Source organism: Aquila chrysaetos, chromosome 10 (assembly GCF_900496995.4).
Source record: "Aquila chrysaetos chrysaetos chromosome 10, bAquChr1.4, whole genome shotgun sequence".
In the NCBI taxonomy this organism is placed as follows: Eukaryota; Metazoa; Chordata; class Aves; order Accipitriformes; family Accipitridae; genus Aquila; species Aquila chrysaetos.
In genome coordinates, this window is record NC_044013.1 from 24,491,347 (window position 1) to 24,516,115 (window position 24,769).

A 24,769-nucleotide genomic window follows, 5' to 3' on the forward strand; every position below is an offset into this window, starting at 1 on the left:
TATAACTAGTGCTCTACTGCTACTAGAGAAGCTCCCTGGATTTTAACAAGCATTTAATTAACCAATATAACAAAAGCTGTTGCTTTCCTTCAACTCGTTAAGGACTGCTCTCTTTAAAAATAAGTGGAACTGTGTTGTTAAATCAATTACAAGCCAAAGCCAGTCTACTTGCCAGAGTCAACTGTGGCAAACTCAGATAAAACCTGTTTAATCCAAACATGGGAACACATTCAGTTATAAATACCAAAATAAACCCATAAGGTTAATCTACTACATAACATCTTAATGGCAAATAGAGCCTCATCTGATCCACATTTACTGAAGCAGAAAATAGGAAGGATTTGTTCATTAAGGCTTATTCTAAAACTTACTACTGAGTTTAGGCTTTGAACATGAAAGGAAGATGCCTACCAGACTGCCCCACACTTGCCTGGTTTCCAGAGACCCCACTCATTCTGAGTGGAGTTGGACAACTCCACTAAACGTGCTCAGATTTGGTCTCAGGTACAGTATTAAAAACCCTGTGCTTGACTTGCCACGTTCCTCAAGAGCAGCAAGGCATTCAGTAACGCTGCTTTTGTCTGGATGCAGACTTCTCTAACAACTCCAGAAAAAGGCAGAAGAAACCCTATAGCAAGCCATCACTGCGTAAGATAGCCCTATAGCAAGTTTCTTCTTAATTCCTGTTTATTGGCATTGCTATTCTTCCTGAAGCAAAAGGGAATAAAAAGGTTTGGAATAAAATTATTCAAGTCTTAATATATTCTTGTTATCCACATCATTTTCCACCCGTTCTTTCAGTGCAGCTAATTTTTAGTAGAAAAGTCTGTGTGAGCAGGTTGATGTCTATCATCTCTCAGTGTACTAAATGGAAGTCGTGCTTCTTTTACTGCAAAGCATGAAAAAGGAGGGCAATTGTGCCCACATTAGCCTTCTGATCATCGCATTTCGTAGTGGGATCTGTACAAACGCAGTACAAACCCCACATCTTTTACAATTAGCTGGTTATTCTATTGAACATAGTAAGATACATCTCAAAAGAGTATCATAAGATATACAAGGTCTAGAGAAAATATAAGAATGTTTGAGGGCATGCAGTTAGGAGGACTAACAGTCCAAGATTTCTTTATTATCAGAATTATCTAACATAGCAGAGTACTTTATCATAAAATAATTTTACTTCGCAAAACAGCACAGAAGATGATGGAATAAAATGTTTATGGAACAACAGAAGATTGATTAATCAAAGCAACAGTAAGAGCTTCATTCAATCTTATTTCTACATGTTGGGTTTTTTAAATATCATTTGCCTAAGTAGATGAGTCTTTTCTTTAAAAAAAAAAAAAAAAGACTTTCCATGAAAAAAAAAACCAAAAAAACCAAACCCAAAACTGACACACTAGTAAATCAATGAGAATAAGATTTGGAAGACAGGCTTTTCAGTGCCAAAATATCTGTACCTGAGTCTGCAACTGCTAACGAAACCAGGAGCACTGGCTCCTGATTTGGTGCTATGAACCAGCTCAGCAATGTCAACAATTCACTGCTCCTGGAGAGGGGCACTTGCCCCTCACTCCATTACTGGCCAAGACCCCACACCGTGGTACCGTGTCGCCCACGGCTGCCTGATGCAGGCATCTGTATCAAGGCTGTTCATCACTGTACAAATTTCCAGGCCCTTCTCCGTGGGAAATGCCTCCATCTACTGAACTTTCCATCTGATACCTAACTAGAGGAGAGGTTTACCCCCACACTGCATCAGAAAGTTGCTCATTAACCTGGAAGGTCACAGACATGTCTGACAAACAGGGATCTGCGTTTCCAAGAAAAGAGAGGGGATGTTTATTTTAGTTGTACTTCTCCAAATTCGCTTCCAGGTAGGAATGAGGTAATTAAGACATGGGGGATAGAGGAAATCCATCTCGACCTGCTGGAACAGATCAGAACAGTGAAGCCATTACAGAAACTAACACGCTCTGCAAGGTTGTGCTTCTCTTGAACGGGTGCAACTCGATGAAGGGACCCAAACCCCGCAATTAGGAGTTCAGGTCTGACCCATCTGTCTAGGCAGAGGTTTATTTACAGAATAACTGTGAGATCCAGGCAAGCAACGCTACAGCTTCCTAAACAATTAGCTTCTAAGCAGCAGCACCCTAGGTCAGACATCAGTTCTGTCTTTGGGCAATGTGCAACCACACTGTGGGAGCATCCTCGCTGCAGTTCAGGTGACCCCAAAGGGATTTTAGCTTACGTCTTTTCACTGATAACCCCTACTGCACAGCAGGTTCATGTGCCGATGCTCTTCAGATATCAACTTACTGACTCATGAGATTTCTCTGCCTTGGCAGACAATCCCAAAGCAAATGCCATTTCCCCATGTTTCAGGCATATGATTTCCCCACAGGCTTCTTCAGGACAACTGGCTCCATTGCTCCAACAGGTATTCATGCCAGTCAGTCCAAGATCTGGGCTACAGACTCTGCAGATTTCATTGCGGTGAAAACAGCTACAGCTTTATTTTTTCCACCTACACCTTTTAAGAGTACTTGTAACAGCATTTTCTATTTTGAATAACATAAACAGCTAAGTATTTGCCTTTTTTTTCAAAACCAGGGAAGAATGATCTCAAGCTACCCAGGTAACAAGCCATTTCTTTTGCAAGTTTGTGGTTGATCTGCAAGCCAGAGCACTAGATGCGTTCGTCAGTCTGTATCTTCTCCTGAATAGGTTAGCAGGGAGAAAGCCGAGGCCAATTTAAAAGCTAGTGTCCCAAGAGTCAGGAGGGAAGGTGAGGCGGAGAAGACACGCAGGCACCAAACCCCAGGGGAGCTCCCCCGCACCCCGGGGCTTTGTCCCACTTGCACATTGCAAAGCTCCTTGGGGTAAATCAGTCATCGTAATTCTCCCGATTGCCTTTCCAAACATTCAGAGTGTTTCGATATACCTCTTGCGAAGTTGTACCCCAAAGATGTAGCACAGACATGTTACTTCTTCCCTTCAGCAAATTTCAGTCTGAGACTGGTGTGTTTCTTGTTACTGCTCATAGTGGCAAAGAGCAATACTGGATAAATTAAGTTGTAATTGGAAGAGTGACTCAGAGATGAACATAGGCATTCAGTCCTCGGAGGATAAATGTTAATAACTTTGGCTTCCAGGAGGAAAGTATGTCAGAAAATTATAATTAGAAAAAAAACGTGCAAGAGGAGGAGAGCCACGTGCACATACTTAAATGGCTGAGATGATGAATACTGAAACGGTGTAGGTTTTCTCCCAATTTATTAAAAATAGACAAGAACATGATACTCCTGCCCCTGTACAACAGTGTATCTCCCATATGCTCACAGCAAGGAAGAGGGGAACCCCCCACCCTGAGAGCCCCCTCGCACCCGGAACTGCTGTCCCAGCTAACCCAGCAGCCGCCCTGTCTCCCTGCCCAGAGGCAGTGGGGAGAAGGGGCTGGGGGGACCGGCGGGCAGCACCTTCCCAGCTGCACCCCCCTCTCACACAGAAGCCCGCAAGAGAACGTAGAGGAATCCATCGCCTGTTATTTCCTCCCACCATCCATGGTCCAGCTCATCCACCAGTGCAACACCACCCCTTGGCTGACTCCACATACATCGAGGTATTCAGGGATGCAATCATTTCGGTATTTGAACTAAAACTAATGAACTGGGATAGGCAAATTCCCCAAACTAGTACAACTGCTGTTCTGAGGTCACGCTAAATTGCTTCAGAAGAGAAAACCACCAGGCTCCAGGTTTTTCAAGGCTCTCAAACAATTCAAGTGACTCTTCATTTTAAATACTCGATTCCTTAGCTTTGTAATGAGAAAGTTGCAATTGTGCAAGTTTTTATAAACACATACCAAAGGCTGTTTTAATTTAAAAAATATTTTTAAAAACTATTTTTCTCTGTGGGAAGTATCTACTTGCGGTTGGGGCGGGGGGGGGGGGGGGGAGGCTGTGGTTTTACACCATTTGCTATATTTAGGCATTTTTTTTTTGAGTTCTTTTCTTCCAGCCAGGTATCTAAAAGCATCAAATTACCAATCTTGAGAGAGAAACTGAGGAACAGCTGTGGTAACAGACATAAGAAAGATAGTTTTAGACTACACTAGCAACTTCAATTACTTCAAATACTACAAAACAAAAGAGACAAACGGTCTTCCAAGCAGCAGTGAAAGCACCAGCCAACCTACCACAACATGAATGGATTGGAAGCATTGCCCTTGGGAACTCAATTAAGGCAGGCAAAATTCATTAAATAGTAGCTGAATGAAAGAAACTCATTTTCATTTACACATGTACTTTAGTTTAAGTGTGAAGATCCCCATTGATCACACCTGCTCACATTTTGAAGCATGTGCAAGTGTTTCCACTACCCAAATTCCAACATGTGCTCCATCCTCGTAATGGATATTGCTGTACTGTTAGAAATACTGAATCTGCAATACGCATATGAGAAAAGTACCTGGAGACGTCCATCCTCTCCCAAAAGACAAGAAAAGGAGGCTACACGTGGCAAAAATAGAAATTCTTATGTGTTGACAACACACTGCCATAAAATACAGAGAATCTCAGCCCATGACAGCCCTCCAGCTTGTCGTCTGAATGTAGCACACAGGCAGTTACCTGTTACCAAGACAGATTAATGACCTTTCCCAGACTTCAAAATTAAAATATATATATACACCAGACTAACAAGTATCACAAGTATAATATTAAAGTGCAATCTAGCACATACAATAGCAAAGCCCTTCAGACCCCAAAAGTTATCCCCAGAGCCAGGAACACCCCTCACTGCCATTCTTGCTTAAAACACTACTGCTTAGCTCCGCAGCTTTTTTGGGTGGGTGGGTGGGTGTGTACGTGTGTGTGTGTGTACACATGTCTCATATGGCAATAAAAGCCAGCAGAGTCCCAACAGTACAAGAACAGACTTAAATCACACTGCATGGCATAAATCTGGCTAAGTGAGAAGCAACCCAGCACTTTGGCACAAACTCAGTTCTTGCAGTCTCTCGTGGAGCACTGGGTCCTCACATCAATTACACGAGGGACACCAGGGGAACTGTTCCAGTTTCTGCACCAGGCAAGGGCTTATTCAGGTTTGCAAACACAAACAGGATTTCTGATGTGCATCTGTATTTGCTTCAGACTAGGACCCTAAAATATTAATACTGCAGCAAAATCGCACTGACTCAGGACACTCATGACTGCCAGCTGGGACTCGGAGTGCTAAGCTATGAAGTTATGTATCAAGTACTTTGCCCATTAGATATATGGCTGATAAGATGGGGTTGTTGTTTTTTTTTGGTTTTTTTTTTTTTTTTTTTAAATATATATAAAATTGCCTGAAACTTATTTCAGGTCTTCCCATTGTCACCGAATATGCCATTTCCCAGTTACTTTCCCTGATGAGCACTAAGTTTGTAGTTACTGTTTGACAAATGAACAAGCACCAAGCACTGCTCTTGGTGGAGTAAACACCTTCTGACTTCAAAGGAACATCTGTTTTTAAGGGCTGTGTTCTTGGAAACCGCTGTAGTCAGTTCTGCCAGATAACCATCTTCATGCATCAAAGCAAAAGGTACATTAGCAAATAAATATAGAGCAAATTTTTAACTTGAAGGAAGTTAGGTAAGCCGGGGAGGGGGACTCTCCAGAGCATGCTTTGAGCAAGCAAACTCTGAACAACTCCTGATGAGTCTCTCTTGTGCACGAGGTCAGACTGATTTCACCAACTCCTTGTGCTTCCACAGGCACTGCAATTCTCAACATTAATTGAGAAGTCCCTGCAGTTTCAGCCCTCCTTGGAAGAAAAATATAAAGCGTTTCTGGTATTTGCTGATCCATGGAAGAACTTTGAAATGCAACTGCGCTACAACTGAAAACCTCAAGCAAGATGCTCAGGTGTTCCCAACAGCTTTGGGGAGTTTGGGGCAATAAAGCTAACGATGGTTCTGCAGTATGGGGCCTTTGTAACAAAACACTTAGCATAACAGCTGTATTCACCTCTGTATTGTTTGTACCAGAGAAGCAAAAAATCTGCCCTCGTAGTCTCCTTACGCTGAAAGCAGCGTGGCGCATATGGTCCCACCTATATTTGTTGTGCAGTACTGGTACCTCTTTCTCAGTACTTTAAAATCCATTTACAGTCGTATCCTTCTCCCCACTCTTTAATGATCTTCTTGCTGCATTACAACCTCAGCTTCATCCGCTTCAGCAAACCACAAGGCTGACCTTTCCTGGACCCACTTTTAGAACTTTTCTGTATTTATTTATTGTTTTTTCTCTGAGCAACTCCCTTGTGACCACCCACTCACAGTTACAGCTGGGCACAGCAGGGAATCTAAGACCTCGGCTAACAGAGGGGTATGCTGGCAAATTACACTTTGTGAAAAGCAAAGCATGACTTCAGGTGATGGTATCAGCTCAGCTGCTATTAATTTGTATATCAGCTTTTCCAAAGATGCTTTATTGCTTACACTGGAAGACTACTGAATAAAGCATCCACATGAATGCTGAGGCTATGGAAATAGCAAACAGATCTATAGAAACCATCTGCTTGCAAGATAGGATGGACAGTGAATGGTGATGGGATTAGACCACTACATACACACAGGTTTCATAAAAGAGAAACACACTCACAACCTTCACCATCCCTTGCCAACTCCCCAGAGACCTTCCAGGGCAGGGAAAGGTGCGGCAGGGTGAAACACAGCCCCTCCACGGTGCAGGAGTCCCTGGGTGCCTGCAGGGACCGTGAAACGCAGCATGGCCATTCACCTGCTTAGGGTGAGAGGGGTCAGTCAGGAAGGGGGGGAGCAGGGGGCAACGCAAGCTTCGTTTTAATATTAATAGCTATACAAGAGAACTGAAAATGAATTGAACTTAAAGCTGTTTCCTGTATTGACCATTTTCTGGCAAACAGCGATGAAAATAACTGATTTCTTGACATACCGCTTCCTCGTTCACACGTACCACCAAGGCTACTCATTTACTATTTTTTTCCATTCTCTGCCACGTATGACAATGCTGTATTAGAGCACCATCATTATATTTCATTATTAAATAAAAGCGTAAAATTAAAACGGAGAATTCCTTCAGGGCACCGGTTTGGGTGTACACAGGCAGGAGAACGTCAGGAGGCAAGGGACTGGCGTGCAAAGCTGGATGAAACTTTCACCGTGAAACCTGGAGCACCACACCCTCACCAAAGCCCAGCTTCCAGCTGCGGGTGACCTTACACACCCCAGACCCACCCACATTCAGTCATTCTGTCCTCATTTGCTTTACAGGTCTTGAGAACCGAGATCTGGAAAGACCTCCTTCCTTCCTCGTAGGTCACAGCTAGGGAGGACACAGTTTTACTGGTCTGGCACAGAGAGAAGGTTTTTGAGTTTCATATTCGTGAGGAGAGAAACCCACAGGCTGGCACTGTGGTAGTACGGGTTGCAGGGAGTACCCACCCAGCCAATCGCACCCAACACCGGTGTCCCAGCAGAACCTGGGTAGGGTCAACGAGAAGTCAATCCCACAATGACTGCACAGGCTTCGTTCATGAATATATACCCATTTTATGGCTTTTTGCTGGCATCCCTCACCAGTAGCTGCAGTCAGATCATGACACGCACCTCCACTCGGTGGCAGAACCAAAACGGTTCAGACCAAGAGGCACTGTGTCTACCCCAGGGCCACAGGGACAGCTCAGACCTGGACACAAACTCAATATGGAAGCTCAGAGGCAATGGCTCACCTCACCTGTGAGGTGAGCTCAAAGACAGCTCAAGCTCTCTCAAAGAGAGCTCAACCTTCAAAGCTTATCGAGCAAGACTATGAAAGCCTTGAAATCATGGGGCAGAAAAAGCACTCCACACGCCTGGCATCTCTGGAGCCATTGCAGACCTGTGCAGCTGGAGACCAGCTGATCACACAGAGCTCAGACCCGCTGCCAGGACACACAACTTACCCATAGCATTACCTCATGCCATTCAAAAGCAAGAATGCCAAATCGCTATCGCATTGTTCAAGTCACTCAAGGATCTTCCTACGCAAACAACGCCTAGAATTTGAAGTAGGAAAAATACAGATAAGAGACTGCATATTTCATTTATGCAAATTAGAACTCTTACTTAATCATTAAAAAGAAGAAAAGAGTTTCTCTAAACTATCAGTCACAATTAGCCTGGTCAGGCTCAAATTATCTGCCATGACAGTCCTACTTTAAAAAGATTAAGTTGCTTCTTGTTAAAACTGCTTAGAGCATCTCAGTCCTAACAAATAAAGAAGTTTTTTTCATCATTTCCCTCAAGTTCTTTGGCTTGAGTCCCAATTCACACAGCCCATACAAATAGCCTTGAACTGGCAGCTGGGACAAGACAGTACCTTCTAAATTACCTAGAAAACCCCATTCCCCTAGCAACAAATTGGTTTGCAGTTTGTCCTAGACACAGGAGGTCCAGCTTTAATTGCTTGCTCAGCCTTCTTCCTAAATTCAAGTGCAAATGCCCCCTCACACACATTTTCTTAAGAAATGTGGGCCTTTAATATATCTTTGGTAAACCAAGAAAGAATCAGATAGGATAATGTCTGTGAAGATACCCAAGTTAAAAACAGACATCTGAGAGGGGAAACAGATTCTTGGTTCATTAAAATGATTTAGAGCTTCCTTGAAGGCAGGATACTTCATTGATTTATCCCAGTTAAAGATCTGGCTCCATTTTTGAGAAGTATTTTAAGCGGTAATGCAGCTATTCAGCATTTCTGAATAGGTGTGGAACACTCAGCTGAGCAGGAGAAAGCTAAGTAAGTTCCTCCTCCGTATACTTAAGATTAGTGTTTAGGCAACACTTCAGACACCATAAATAACACTGATTTTGTAATACATAAACCACACGTTGAGCTTGCAATTCAGTTTTCCTATCTTTATGCTGCCAGACGTACCTGAAACTGGCTTTTAATAAAATACAGCCTACTTTCACACGTACTAGTGATTTTATTTTCTTTTGGGAATGGAAATAAGTGCTACAAATGCTAGTACCATTTTCACCATTGAAGGCCCTGCATTTCATTTTAGTCTTTCAATATCAGAGAAGAACTCAGTCCACATTTTGACAGTGGCCTAGGGCACTTCAGCATCACCAGAGCAGTACAAGGTAAGCACCCATCGAGGGCTGTGTGTGAATTACTAAGGCTTGGCACGGGTGATAACACACACCAGAGAGCTTTTCTGGAGCAGGATTAGTAAAAGCTTGGCTGATTGAATCACCTTGTTACAAGGACCCTCCTTCCGAGGTTCTCCTGCACCGATACAATGGGACATGCGGAAGGATTAATACCACTACTGACCACTTTTGTGTCCCCATGCTGAAGGGGGTAGAAGCTCACCCCTCCGACCGCCCCGATGCCACACAGCTGGCACAGCCACGGCAGCACACAAGGAGAGGAGGACTGCTGGTACAGCAGAGCCAACGCGCCTATTCACCGCACTGAGAAGCGTCATCTTCTTTCATGTGCCAATAGCCGTGACCCCATGAATCCTCCCAAATCCACTTTCTCGGAGAGGACATGGAGATAACTTCTGCAATGTTTACAGAGTGACCAACCCAGACGGAGATTTTGAAAGCTCCCATTGGTCTGTTACAGCAAACTACTTTCCACCCCAGGGGCTTCACAAACCCACAGGAGCTTTTAGAATTCCTTGAAACTGTGAACTACACATCCCCATGTTAAAATTGTAATGTTTTCTGACACGCAGAGCGGCCATTGGCATATGCTGAAAAGGGGTTTGTCACAGGTTTGAAACTTCGTTGGCTCGTGGAAGTACCTCGCTACTGTTTTTGTAAAGGATGCCAGGGCCAGGCAGGAAAAGCACTGCAAGATATTTGCATGAATGGAAATAAAGTCATTCCAAGTTGGTTTTGTTCCCAGAAGCAGAGCTTTCAATGCACACTGACCTTCAAAACCAGCAGCATGCTCAGAGCTTGCACGAAGACAGCAAGCCAAGTTCACTGCGTTTTGGGAAGTATCTGTTTCTGTTTAAAGAGATCTAGTTTCTGCCAGAAGTTACTTGCACCAAACCACTTTCAGTCAACTCCCTCCGCTCCTCCCCTTCCCTGGCCTTCAGAGAGTTATTTGGAACAAATTGCACTAGACACACACTTTTCCAAACCATTTCCGAGGTCGGTTTTTCCCCGCTCACCTTCCATTCTGCCTTTGTAAACACCCATGTATCTTCCCAAAATGTACCTTGAACAGAGGAATTTTTCTTTTTTTTTTCCAAATACTCATTGCTTGAATTTTCTCCCCAGATTAGTTTTGTTAATTGTACATTGAACACAAGTTAATGGTAGAGTGCTAAGCTTCAAGTCTGACCTGGCTGTCAAAAGATGCAATCGATTTGAAATTCTTCTTTTACCACACATGAAGTTGCAAGATAAGTTTAGGCAAGTGAACAAACAGATACAAACTCATACAAAACCTGGAGACACAAACATCCTATTGCATCAGCTCACCCTCTAGGATACGTGGGTATGAGTGTTTGTTCTCCCACTGGAGAACATCCTGGATCATCCTGCAGGCAGATGAAGGTCTGCCAGCACACACATTCAGAAAAGCAAATAGATGAATGAACAATAAACATCAGAGTTTCAGAGCTCTCCCTGTAAGAGTGGTTGGACTATGGCCCAAGATCCCACCTGAATGGAGAGCTGACATCCTGGAGGATAAGTAGCAGCGTGGGCTACTTATCTATGGAAGGAAGGCATTTCACAGGACTTGGATGAAAGATGGAGTGTGAAAGCTGGCCCCTACAAGGGCTCCTTCCTTTTTCAGTGGGGATAGCATGAGGGTGCTGTGTTTGCAACCCTCTAGCACGATCCCCTGAAAGAAGCCCTCCATACCCAACTCGAGAACAGCAGACAAGTTATGCATGATAGGAGCTGTGCATTACCAACTCCAGGAGACACCAGATCTCCCTCCATTTTGTTACTGGAAGGACCAGTCACAGTCTTGTGTATTGAACCCCTTTTCCATACCTTTCACAAGACAAGCCTGCTAAGCAGCTTGTTGAGTTTAGTTCAAACAGAGAAGCAGCTATTTGCTCACAGAGCAGACAGGACCACTTACCAGTTTTCCTTCATCTGCATTTTAAAAACAAGCTAGAAACAAGCACATCCTCTTCCTAGCAAGTTCTGTCTTCAGAAAGGAGTCCTGATCTGTGGCTCCTTCTCACCTGGAGTGAGGCACAAAGCCAGCTCCCACCCAGCATTTCCCAGTGAGCTCATGAGCTCCAGGTGGTGCTATGCTGAATATAGCGAGTGCAGGCAGCTCCCTTCTCAGGACACCAGGTAGTATGTCCACACATCCACAAGCTCTTTCCCACTTTCATCTCCCCTATAAATGCACCAGGGCATTTCCATCCCTGAGGCACATTGTTTCTGGAGTGTTTGCTAGGATCTAAGAGATATATATATATGGTCATGCCCACAAATTATCTGCCCCAAAATGAAGCCTGATGCTTCTGCACTGTGCCTTGTATCATCACCTGCAGCAAGTGAACATGTTTCCCTGCCAGGCTGGTACAATTCACAAGTGAAAACAAACATCCACAGTGCTGGGCAAGAGCGTCAGACTTCATGGCACACAAAAGAGAAGAATAAGCCATCTTGCTTGTACCTACCCCTTTAGTTGGGTGCACGCAGAGCAAACAAAAGGAGTATGTGGCCAGGGTGTCTGGTGTTTCTCTCCAGGGAGTGCCAGCAGGTATTTTTCTAACCGTCACTGTTGATATACTAGTGTCTTGTCAGATCTAGTTCCCACTCAACCATACTATTCTTCTCAGGGAGGTGAGAAAGGGTGTGTTGACTCAGGTGCATACAATTTGAATTTCTGGGACTTTTCTCCCTTTTTTTCTTTAGTGAAAGCAAAACAAAAAAAAAACCACAGGCAGTTTTGTCAGCCCAGACAATGAATGCTCTCCTTCACAGACAATGAAGTCCAATGTTCCTCTGCCAGTGACATACCGTCATTGCTTTTACATTGCCCAAATACTTCCTCGTCCAACCATGAGCCCCTGACAGCTGCACTCACCTCCTCTGGGCTCTAGTCCTACCAGATAACCTCTCCTCACCTGTGCCCCTGGCTCTCTAGTACACCTAAAGGCAAAGAAGAAGAAACTGTTTCCAGCTGAAGTGTCTGATCAAGAACAATTTTTGCTCCCTATTGCATGTTAATACATTTAAGACTAGACTCTTTTGTAAGATGGGTATATTTATAGTGTGGAGAAAAAAAAAACCCTTTCACTTCCTATTATCTTAACATCACAAATCAGTTTCTACTGTCTTGTCTAACTAAATTATAATATTTGATTATCACAAGTCTTATCAAACATTGAGACTTCCTCCAGAAACTGCCTCTGGCTTTGGAATTCTAGGTCTTCACAGCTATTTTTTTCAATCTGGCTCAGCTAGGTTTTCAAAATGGCAAGCAAGGACTGAGATATGCTCCCAAGAGCCCACACTTAGAAATAAGGTATCTTGACAGTGTTTATCAACCAATCCACTGCCATACTAAAATACACTTTTTGCCAATTAATCAGCACAGCTGCAGAAATAGGTGGAATACTGGATAATGCAAAGTTTAAACTTGAAGTCAAGACAATGCAGGGGTGATGTGTCTCTGAAATTAAGCTAGAGTTCCCATCACCTTCCAGTATTTCCCTTTCATTCCCTTTCCTTTCCCCTTCACTTTCAGGACTTCAAAGATTGTAGCTTGTGCGAGTGCCAGTTTATACTTCAGGGAGGAGTTATGAAGTTACAGCTAAGGAAGATAATTTCTAAGCAATACTCAGAAGCAGAAATAACACCACAGTCAAGAGGAGAGATCTTTCCTACATCAAAACCTAAAATAATCCTTTCATTCTCCTCGTCCCCAGACGTGCTGACCTTCCCCCACATCCTTCCCGTATCATTATGGAGCATCCTTCCCAGTACTTAGCCCTTCGGTGGCTAACTGGAAAGGGCAGCGTTGCCCTCTTCCTGCTTTCCACATGGATAGAAAGCTGTTCACACTCTGGAAATGGTTAGAGACTGCAGGAGGGATAAAGCTTTCGTTACAGTCTAGCTATTACTGCCCACTAACTTAAACTTGGCTCTTCTAAACACCAGACTTGTCGTCACTTGCAATTTGTATTAAATTTGAATCTATACGGCCAAAAAGAGAGAAAGAAAGAAAAAAAAAGGAGGGTTAACACTGGCCTATTTTAAGCTCTGTCACAATTCCTGTAAAACTCTGTTTAGATTGTAAATGAATCACATGTTGGATCTAGCTAAAATAGCATAATGTTTGAGATTTCATGCCCAGTGCAACACTATTGCCTGTAAGTAACTGAGGGCTCTGAAAGACCCTGGGGAGCCTGTTTAACATTTTGACTTCTTGCAGGCACACTGCAGAGGAGAAGGTGGTTTGGAGGACCCCGAGGGGAACAGCAGGCAGACTGTGCTTGCTTCCTGGGGCAGTGCTTGCTCCCCTGCAGCAAGGTACCATCCATCCATTACACGGCCCAAGCAAAGGAGGGTGGCTGGTCCGGTCACCCCAACAGGGGAGGTGGGGGAAAATAACATTGTGAGAAATAACAAATGAGACAGCCTAGGGAAAAAAGACAGAAGCTATTAAAATCCCAACTAAATACATACTAAGGCGGCAAATCGCTGTGACAGACAATCCCTTGATCCAAGGGCCAGAGGTAGGACTGTTACAAACTCAAGAGTGGAGATGGAGAGAGGTTTTCTATGGCTCTCCCAAACAACCCCTGTAGGCTTTTCCTCCGTAAGCTCTCTCCTTGCCTAACAGTGGAAATGAATGCTTAAGAAGACACAACTGCTCACGGGCTTCATTGCATTCTTGTCCTAGTGCTCCTGAGCAGTAGTGTAAGGACCTGAATTTTTTTTTATATATAAATATATGACACGACACACAATTCGTAAACACTAACAGCTCCAATCCATCCGATGGGCCTGCAGAAAGCAAGCCTCGGAGCTGGAGGAACAGCTCTGCAGCTGCCCTCTCACCAAGACAGGGCATGAGCCGTGGGCTTACTGGAACGAGCAGGTGGGCAGCTCCCTCCCAGCTCTGCCTGCGCTGGCGCAAGGCTGATGCAGGTCCCAGGGGCCACGGAGCAATGACATTTACACTGGTTTCGCCAAGGCAAGAAAGGGCAAATGGCTTCACAGGATTTATTAAAAACAGGAGAAGGAAAAGCTTTCTTTACAGACATCATGAAACACATCAGTACGGAAGAGGACAGGGAAGGTGTTCTCACTGACATACAGAGATTGCAGAGCTACTACTTCAACCATGCTGCCACAGACTCCTCTCGAGCAGAAAAAAGGGGGCCCCCCCATGATAGAGAGCATGAGAAGCACGCACACTCTCCCTGCCCACCGCTCATGAAGCATGGAAGCGATGCATCTGCTCCCCACCTATTCAGAAAGAGCACGCAGCAGCCGAGAGATCACCTCGGTTCACTTGCAGAAAACTGGAACTCATCTAGCAGCAGCTACGTGGTATTTCTGTTACTGGAGATGAGCCAAGCAAGTAATTTGCCAACAATTGCAAAGGTAGACCAGAAGAGAGCTGGAAAGAGGTACCGACTTCCAGTGAGTTCTCCCATTTGTGCCTTGGAGCACCTTCCCCAAAATGCTTCTGAAATAAGGCTTCTTCTGTACCAAGCACAGCACTGTACTGGAGGAGTAAACGTTCACTAAAATTTATTTTAAGTAATTTAAGAAAAAGTAAAAACATTAAAAAGTCTTGCAAGAATCACTGAATTGTGAATTGCCTCCCTCTTCCTTTGCCAAAAATGCCACCTGAATGGTTTCGGAAGTCTTACAATTCGAAAGGAACTTGCCATGGTTATTTTACAAACTGTTTATAAAAATCAAATATTTTGGACTAGGGGTTTAGCTTATCGGTACACAGCTTTGACAGTGTTTCCATAAATCAGCCCTGCTCCAAAGAGCTCCTAGGACTTTGGGAACAAGTTTTAAATTATTTTTCTTGTTTTCCAATGGATCAGGTTTTTGGCTGTCATAACTCCTTGGAAGCAAACCAAACTATATTCGGCATTTGATCCTGACTTGTGCAATCTCTGCTTAGAAAGCATCTCCTGCGCCTCCCATACACCATCATTGATTGAGATGAAGACAGAGATATCCACTGGCTGCATGAGCCTGGCTCCACCGGGAGTAAATTTATTGCAGTGGCTCATGCAGATACCGCGTGGATGTACCGCAATGTATTAACACCGCCTTACAGCTAGGAGAAGTTAGGCAACAAAGTCCTAAGAGCAAGTGTTGCGACACGGAAGAGCTGTCAAAACACACCAGTGCTTAGACCTAACAAATCTGACAACCCTGATTTAAAAAGTGCTTTGACAATAAAGAAAAATTCTGAAACACACTAAAAACTGATCCGCTAGCAATGCACGTTTCGGAAGCCGGGCAAAGTAACTTTCCCTTGAATATAAATGTCCTCATCTGTGCCCTGGTTTATATGCTTCACCAAGTTTTTCTCAAACAGGAGGGGGTGGTAAGCTCCCATGGTACAGGCACGGTCGTGAAACTTCTGGTAATAGTGGCAAATGTCCGTCTGCCGTTTAGAAGGGAGAAATTCGTACACGTCCACTTCATCACAGAGCGTCATCATGATCACGATGCCTAGGGAGGGAAAGAAAGCAGACATCCCCATGTCAAACCAGAGAACTGATTAAACGTGCCAGCGAGACAGGCGGTCAGCAAGAAGCGTCCAGCTCCAAGGGGAAGGGTTTTCTTTTTGAACATTCAGACGAGAGGGGGAAAAAACAAGTCTGGCCAGATGGGGCTGTTTTCTGAAGCCCTCTCTTGCAAAGCGCACGATTGACTTGATAACAGCAGATTGATGATAGCGACAGCCATGCCAAAAGGCCAATTTTTAAGAGTGCTACCATTCTCCGTGACCTTCATGGAAACTTGGGCGTCTGCCAACTGTGTGCTACAATTAGCTGATCCAAACACCCCATCTCAAACCTGCTTGGGTAAGCAGCGATGAGACGACCTTCACCATTTCTCCACCTGCCTCTTGTGAAGGCAGGGGATGTGAAAGCGACTGTGCTTGGAGCTGGCTGGTGGAGAGGGAGCAGCCTCTGCTCCCCAGGCTCCCCCAGGACCCCCGCAGCAGAGCAGTGCTGCCCTCCTGTGTCTTCTGACAGGCACAGGAACCACCCGAGGACATTCACGCCAGCGCTGGGCACAGACCGACCTGTCAACTTTCTGGCCAGAGCAGAAGTAAGCCATAGTTACGGGCTACTTTTCTTCCAAGTGCAAGAAATAGCGAGAACATACTAGGGAAATAGAACCAATGTATAGTATCACAGAAAATTCACGTGGCATTTGAGACATCAGGGACCATGCATGATCAGAGGAACACAGTTTACAAGACATTAGAAGAACCCATCCGTGAAACCAATTGTTTAACTAAGGTGCATTTTAAACATGTTTTCATCCACCTTTTCAAATGACAATTTTCATCCACGCTTAGGCCTTCCAGGAAACCGAGAGCTGCAAACTGGAACTTGTCTGCACCCCTGAGTCTGGCAAGGTGACTTGTTTTACAAAGCAGATAACTTGGCCCAAAGTTAAGCCACAGAGGAATTTGCTGTCTGATGTGGCTCCATGCCTGCCTTTGAGCCCCTAACTCCAGTTAACAACAATTTTGCTGCTGAAGTCATTGACTATGCTGTTACGCAGTTGCTCTGCACGTATCCCGGCAATGATGTAGTAAGTGCTGGGCAAGAGCAAGGTTGTGGAAGAAAATTAGACATTTGACCGGCAAAAATAAGAAGTGACTCTGTTTACACAGAGGTAGAAGGGTGCCTGTGCCCCAGCAGTGATGGGAGCAGAGATGGGAGCAGAGGAGAGGCTGAAGCACAGCAGTTGGACATCCACGTGGCAAACAGGACCATACGTCTACACTGTGATTTCAAATACATGTGAACTTCCTGAGAAGTTCACTCCTTTTTATTCAGCTGGTCATGAGATCTGCTCTCCAATAAGAAGGAAAAACTTTGCAACAGCAGAACGTAAAATGAGCCTCTTCGCTGAGAGGCTGGATTTAGCATGCTGACAAACAAGGTGTTAGCATGCTGAATAAGGGGGAATATCACTGAACTTTTCAGGGCAACTATTCAGTCTGACCATCCCCAGCTCCCCAGTAAGTCTTTAGCTATATATATTTTTTCATATATATATTTCCATATTTATATATGGAAAGGATAAACAGACAAGCATTTAGATTTCATCTGCAGTAACCAGATTTGCCTGACAAGATCTGAGCCCACAGGAGCCATATCCTTCCTCTCACATCCCGTGGGAACTGCTCTGGCACTAGAAGCTAGAAATCCTAGAGACCATTTTGATGTTGCTATCTGCTCTCGTGTTTGCACGTGGAACCAGGCCATGTTTGTAACTGCTGCTTCAGAGGGGTGCTGCAAACTGCTTACTTTAACACAACTGAGCTGCTACTTTAAAGACAGGAAGCTTAAATTTTGGCATAAGACAAACACTGTAAAAGCAACTCTGATAAGCACCATAAATCTGTAGTTGTCTTTGAAAAAAGGCATCCTGGAGAGTTCCTGCCTGCAAACTGAACAAGAAGTTTAGAGGGCAATTATCTTACCAAGCATTCCTGATGATGGTGGGTTAGGCTGAATATGCTCCAGGGAATTCTCCTGCAGAATATCCCAGAGTTGCCACTGCATTTTTGGATTCAGGATATAGAAGGGCTGCTCTGGATGTGCACTACGATACAACTTATAGCTTTCAAAAAAGTTGTAGTCTGGTTTTCTGTACCACTGCAAAACAGAAACAAGTCAGATTCTTTTTATTTCTAGCCCACTCTTTCCCATAACCAAGAGGAAACAAGGGTGAGTGAACCTGCTGCTGCCAGGAGGAAAAGGTCTGGCTATACCTACATCCACTCACTCGCTGTCCCCCACCATCTCATCTGCCCCTCGGGTTACTGTGGTGACTCGACTCAGTGAACAGAGCAGGGAAAACCCAAATCTCAGTGAAGGACCATTAAACAAGATCAGCACCTTGTATAATTTAATTATGCACCCCCCAACAGCAGATGATGTTGAGAACTCTGCCTTAAATGTTACAGACCCTGACCCCTCTCCACGCTGGAGTACAAAGCATCCTATTCTGCAGGCACATGTCCCCAGCACAGGCTCTTAAACCAGGCTGAGCTGATTTCCATCCTAAAACTTCCCCTTTCAGTAAAAACACTTAGGAAGGAAGGGTTTATGTTTTCTTAAAGTCATTTTGAGATTTTTTTTCCTATGCTAAAAATATTCCATCCTGGTTTTACTGACTCTTAAACATGCCGTACATATACCCTCATGTCTCCTGGAGGTGTGGAACTAGACACAAGAATAAACATCTGTGAGAAAATAGGAAATGCAGTCCAGAGAAAGGAACGCAAAGACCTCTCATTTACAGACAGAGCTTAAAATAAAAGCAAAGAATGGACTATTCACTCCCACCTGCTTTCACCCTGAGCCTCCAAAGCTCATCACTTATCAAATAACGCCCTTTTGTACTCAAATGAAAAGTGAATGCTAGAGGGATTGCAACACCCACAAGTGAAAGCCTAGCTGACACAGAGAGGAGACATTTCCTAAGATCTTCAGAGGGTTTCCCAATCCATTCATAATGCATTGAGTATATCTCATGTCTGACTTGGTGCTTGAAATATCCAAGCATTAACCATCAGAAAATCTTACAGCAACTGTCAGAAAGAGGAGATCATCCTCTGATGAGACGACAGCTGCTGCAGCCAGTAGTGACGTCCTCCCTGCAGCATGAGCCCATGCAAAAGTAAAGGTGGTGACCCGTTACACCTGGCCTGAGGCCCTTCACAGGGATCAGGAACAGGCAAATGTTTCCCCAGGAGCACCCATGCATGGGATATCCTCAGAAGTACATATGGATATACCCATGATAACGAAGAGGTAAACAAGAACGGCCTTAAAATGAGTGAGTGCCCATATTAGGAAGAAGTGGGTTAACAGATGCACTTAAAAGTATATGACTGATTTTATTTACAGAAAACTCAGCCTTACCTCATGAATTTCTGCATGATATGGTGCTGGATCCCAGACGATTAAGATTCCAGTGTTATATAGCGCTTCCCTCAGGAACTGCTGCTCCTCAACAGTTACGAGCTTGAAAAACAACAACAAATACAATAATATACAGTATGCTGTCAGAATTAGCAGGCAGCCAAGCAGTAAAACATACCTGAATACAGCCACAGCCACCCCACTGCCAGTGTTTGAGCATGCCCCACTGTATGCAGGCAAGGACACAACCCCCAGTGATGCCCTTCCAACGCTCACTTCAGCCCTGTCTAGCCGCATAGGATTTAGTGGCCAGTCATAAGAAAGACTGCCATTACGCTTTACGAGGTTTTCTCTGTCCATCTTCAATAATAAAATGAGGCCAGGACCCATAGAGTGACGCAGCTTGTATGATGGATACCATCGCTACAACTACCAGAAGCAGGTGGGAATATCGGTTGCTGCCACCAGTCACCAGGACAGTCCAGTAAGAGCCTAACACAAACGCACTGTTGGCTTTATCCAAAACCTTCGCTTGAACCAGAACAAGCCTGCACGCGGGTGGTTTCCCCTGAGCAGGACAAACTCAGGCAGCCAGGGCTCAGCACCGGGCCAACTTGCTGCGAGACCACTGCTGCGAGAGACGTGGGTGGCCACGGCACCCCCAGGCGACCCTGCCTTGCGCCGAGCCCCACCTCACCTCTCCGGAGCAGGATGGTGCGACGTGGGCGAGGGAGGTTTGAATCCCCTCAGAGCAGCAATGAGAAGGAAAGCACCACAACAGCAAAGTACATGGGCTAGAGACAGTATTGGTGGAGAGAGACTGCTCCACCGGTGGCTTTCCCAAAGGAACAGAACCAGGTGGTTCAAACAGAGAAGTTGCCCTCTACAGCATGTGACACCCAAGGGTAACCCACATCTGTAGCAAAACCAAACAGTCAGAATCACACAAGACAGGGACTGATCTCCCGTCCTCCCCACCCAAAGGCATAACCTGTACAGGCACAGCTTGTAAACATCCGCTGAAGAAAAGCATCATCATAAAAATCGGCTCCCATTTGTCCCGTTTTTCTCCATGGATCTAATTAAGAGCTAGCCAATTTATCCTTGAGTATCCCTGCTGCCCCCAGCAGCAGGCTGCCTTCCTGGCTGTCCTCATAACCAGAGCACAAGGACGCTCTGGCCAGCCCAGATGCAAATGATTCCAAAAGCAAAAAGGGTTTCCTCACATCTGTTCTTAACTCTGCGGGATTAGGCTTTGGCCTCGACCACGTGTACTGCCTGGTTTCATTTCCCTACAGTAGCTAAAATATCTAGGCCACTTGTTACTGAAGCGTGCAAGGCTGCAGGTGTGAACTTCTGCCTCCAGTCCATGGACACCAGAGGCAGAGGCAAGGCGAGGGCACGGCAGCTGGCACCAGCCATCCCCTTAGCCAGGTACGAGTGGGACGGAGCGCTGCAACAGGACAGGAATAGGGCATGGAACACAAGCGCTTTATTTTCATTTCATTGTTTCTATTTAAAGGCTAGAAATCTTTCAGGAACTTTTCTGATGTGAAACACGTGAAAGGAGGATTCGAGGGAGATTGAGCATCAGAGAAAGCAAAGGTCAGCCAAGCAAAGCCATGTGAGTTGGCAGAGGCACACAAACCCCCAGAGAGCTGGGACAGGCACAAAAGCAAAGGGATAAGAAACCAGGTGGGGAGCACCTCCACAGCCACAGGGTGTTTGCTGTTTCCTTCCCCACGCCACAGAGCTGGCTCTTGGCACTACTAGTTATCTATTGGTCACTTAACCTGTCTACTGGAGGAATCTGGCTCCCCAGATACCTTTAGTGCCTATTTGTTCTGTTTAATACTGACTGATTCTTTCCAAGTAGTTAAATTCATTTAAATTGCTACATGACTTAATTGCCTTGCCCAGCTTTTTGATCCTAATTAGTTAGCTGACCTATTAATTTCCTAGTTAATTTGCTCTTTAGCCAATTCCCTGTTTAGCAAGTACCTTGCTGTATTGGTTTTGCTGGCAAGGTTTTGGTAGCGGGGGGGGTTACAGGGGTGGCTTCTGTAAGAAGTTGCTGGAAGTTTCCCCTGTGTTCGAGAGAGAGCCAATACCAGCCGGCTCTAAGATGGACCTGCCGCCGGCCAAGGCCGAGCCAATCAGCGATAGCGGTAACGCCTCTGTGATAACATTTTTAAGAAGGAAAAAAGTTGGGACAGGCAGATTCGGCAGCCGGAGAGAGGAGTGAGAACATGTAAGAGAAACAACCCTGCGGACACCAAGGTCAGTGAAGAAGGAGGGGGAGGAGATGCTCCAGGCGCCGGAGCAGAGATTCCCCTGCAGCCCGTGGTGAAGACCATGGTGAGGCAGGCTGTCCCCCTGCAGCCCATGGAGGTCCACGGTGGAGCAGACATCCACCTGTAGCCCGTGGAGGACCCCACGCCGGAGCAGGTGGGTTTCCCGAAGGAGGCTGTGACCCCGTGGGAACCCTGCGCTGGAGCAGGTTCCTGGCAGGACCTGCGGATCTGTGGAGAGAGGAGCCCACGGAGCAGGTTTTCTGGCAGGACTTGTGACCCCGTGGGGGACCCACGCTGGAGCAGTGTGCTCCTGAAGGGCTGCACACCGTGGAAAGGACCCATGCTGGAGCAGTTCGTGAAGAACTGCAGCCCGTGGGAAGGGCCCACGTTGGAGAAGTTCGTGGAGGACTGTCTCCCGTGGGTGGGACCCCACGTTGGAGCAGGGAAGAGTGTGATGAGTCCTCCCCCTGAGGAGGATGAAGCGGCAGAAAACAACGTGTGATGAACTGACCGTAAACCCCATCCCCGTTCCCCCTGTGCCGCTGGGGGGGGTTGGTAGAGAAGCCGGGAGTGAAGTTGTGCCCGGGAAGAAGGGAGGGGTGGAGGGAAGGTGTTCTGAGATTCGGTTTTTTTCTCATTACCCTACTCTGGTTGATTTGTAATAAAGTGAGTTAATTTCCCCAAGTTGAGTCTGTTTTGCCCGTGACGGTAAGTGATGAGTGATATCTCTCCTGTCCTTATCTCGACCCACAAGCTCTTTGTTATATTTTCTCTCCCCTGTCCAGCTGAGGAGGGGGAGTGATAGAACGGCTTTGGTGGGCACCTGGCAACCAGCCAGGGTCAACCCATCACACTTGCTAATTCAGCCCCTACCCTCCTGGTACGTTTACTGACTGTATCAAAATGAGTTCCTTCTCTCCGGCTACCACAGTCAATGCCCTTTAATCTAAACATGTTCTCCTTTCCCATCACAATCTTACGCCATTCCACTGATGTGCTATCTCCTTTCTCTTCCTCCCTGCAGACTCGTTAGTGCCAATGACAGCAAACACAGCCAAAGCAGAGTGCTCTCCGCAACAGTGAGAAGCCAGCCAAGGAGAACTGTAAACAAGGGCTGGGAGGAATGACGTACTCTGGACTTTGGTCAGCTCTGCAGAAAGGAGTTGTGTCCTAGAGAACGACATTTGTACTCCCTCTGCACACTCTTCAGCCCTTATTTTCACAAGATGTGACTGCTTTCCCAGGGCAAACTGATGCCTTGCGTGAGACTGCAGGAAAACATGCCATTAAAGGAAGGAGTACTGATGAACCAGTGAAGGTCTAAGAAAATAAGCAAGGTAACGTTAAAGGATTTCTTTAGTTAGAATGACTACCAAGCTGGTGGACCTACAAGCCTATCCTCAGATCTGAGGATCCCAAATTTCCCCCTCTCCTGCCAGTATCAATCTATTAATCTTTCCCTATGAACACAGATGAACAAGATACCCCACTGTACTGTTAAAACCATCCACGCCAGATATGTGCTAGAGACTGGTCCCCAAATTACAGAAAAATATCTTAAAATAATTATTAAGCAACTTAGGGCCACTGGCCACACGTGCCAAAGGGATACTACTCAATACAGACTAGTTTTGACATATTAGATTCAGATCCCATTTGCTTCATTTTGGGAATGGGCTGAGGACTGATCACTAGTAAGAGCCAAAATAAGAGCAGCCAAGCCACAATCCCATCCCTGTTCCCAGTGACCACTTATGAGAAAAGCCAAACCCAGAACAAGAACAAATTACAGCTTGTCCAGCCAGTACCTGATGCCTGCAAGAGCTCTCTGCAAGGCACAGCTCCTGCAGCAAGCTGAAAACAAAGTGTGATCAGGCAACCCTACTAACAAGAAGGTTAAAATGATGTTGCCATGACTAAAACAGCACTGAACCATTAAAAGTGCAAATAAAAAACACAGAAGAAAACCAGGCTCCCAGTCCAGTGATTCCTGAAGATAACAGGGACTGCAATTAGAGCTGTTCAGCTTAGAAACTCCAGAAGAGAGACTCTGCACTATTCACATGGAGAGCATCTTTTGCCCTGTTCAGCAGCTAGATCAATGCTGCATTTTGAGTTAACTTTGAGTTAACTCTAAAAACTGGAACAACTTTGCTCTCCCTGCAATTGAAGTTTTCTTAGCTGGTGTCTCTGTTCAGAGGGGATGGCGGCAGATGAAAAACCCATGGCTGCAGGCTGATCTGCATGAAGAACAGAAGCACTATAATGACGTGGCTATAACTACACTTGGTCCAAAATAAGAGCATCCACATGGAGAGCTATTACTGCTATATTACAGCTGTACAATCACACAGTTACCCTCCTCCCTGTGCAGATAACCCTAGTATCACACAGGTCACGTACATGTTTTTGCTGGTTTCATATCACAGTAAGTTTGGCAATGAGCACATCCCCCAAAGAAAGGTTTCTTAAGTGATAACACCTATCTGACATCATAAAAATACACACAGAAGGGACAGATAAAAAAAATGGAGAGGTCAAACAGGGCAGAGGAAGAAGGATGTCAGCAGCCAGATACGTCTGCTAAAAACAGATTGGTTCAGAAAGGACTAACTGTCCGGCATCTGACTGGTGGTTTAACACAGGCGAATCGAGATGCAGAAAGCAGCAGAACAGAGCATGGTAGCAAGGGGAGAAGGTGAGACCCAAGGGCAGAAAGAGGTAGCAACAGCATTCACACAAGAAGCAAGAACGTACTTCAAAAGACACACAAAATGAACTAGGGAAACTGGTTACAAGCTAGCTCCGCATCTTGCCTTTGAAGAGGATGGCCAAGCTCCTGCTGCTGCTTTGAGAAACTTCAAACCTTGTTACACGGCAGCACCCATGGACTCCTCACACAGAGGCAGATGAAAAAACTCCAGGCCTATAAATCTTAGCTTTGGGGTGAGGAAAGCAAACCGCCTTTTCGGTTCTGGAGTACAAAAGCTACGCTTCAGTCCCCCAACTCTCCCCCACTCACTCCCTCAGTCTTCATGTGCCTACAGCCTCCTCCCCATCTTCCTGGGTGAGGAGGTGCTCGTACTCTACGCTGCAATGCTGCACCAGGTCTTTCATCCAGCGGCCCTTGGCCTATTCCGTATTTACTGTCCCACTCCATTCCCTCACCAGCACGCACTACTGTGATTTCCTCTTCTCTCTGCATGTCCACACTTGAAAATTTCTCTCCCTGAAATGGGCAAACACGGGGGGTAACAGACACATGGAAGTAGGCTGCAAACACCATCTGAGATGTACGTAGAGCAGCGGCAGTC

General features: G+C 45.5%; 1 protein-coding gene and 1 long non-coding RNA gene across 3 annotated transcripts in view; one reads left to right on the forward strand and one right to left on the reverse strand.

Annotated features, from left to right (window-relative positions):
* Positions 1-14,222: 14,222 nt before the first annotated feature.
* Positions 14,223-24,769, reverse strand: part of ST6GAL1 (ST6 beta-galactoside alpha-2,6-sialyltransferase 1) — a 49,258-nt gene continuing 38,711 nt past the window's right edge. For both annotated transcript variants that reach the window (XM_041126470.1, XM_041126471.1), the window contains 3 exons: positions 19,162-19,263; positions 17,715-17,889; positions 14,223-15,718 (listed from right to left, as the gene is read on the reverse strand). In XM_041126470.1, coding sequence (XP_040982404.1) covers positions 15,477-15,718; positions 17,715-17,889; positions 19,162-19,263 — 519 coding nt within the window. In that variant the 3' untranslated portion in view covers positions 14,223-15,476. The remainder of the gene's footprint in view (positions 15,719-17,714; positions 17,890-19,161; positions 19,264-24,769) is intronic.
* LOC115347043 lies at positions 21,566-22,761 on the forward strand. Its single transcript, XR_003925353.1, has 2 exons — positions 21,566-21,609; positions 22,480-22,761. It is a non-coding gene; the product is annotated as an uncharacterized LOC115347043 (long non-coding RNA).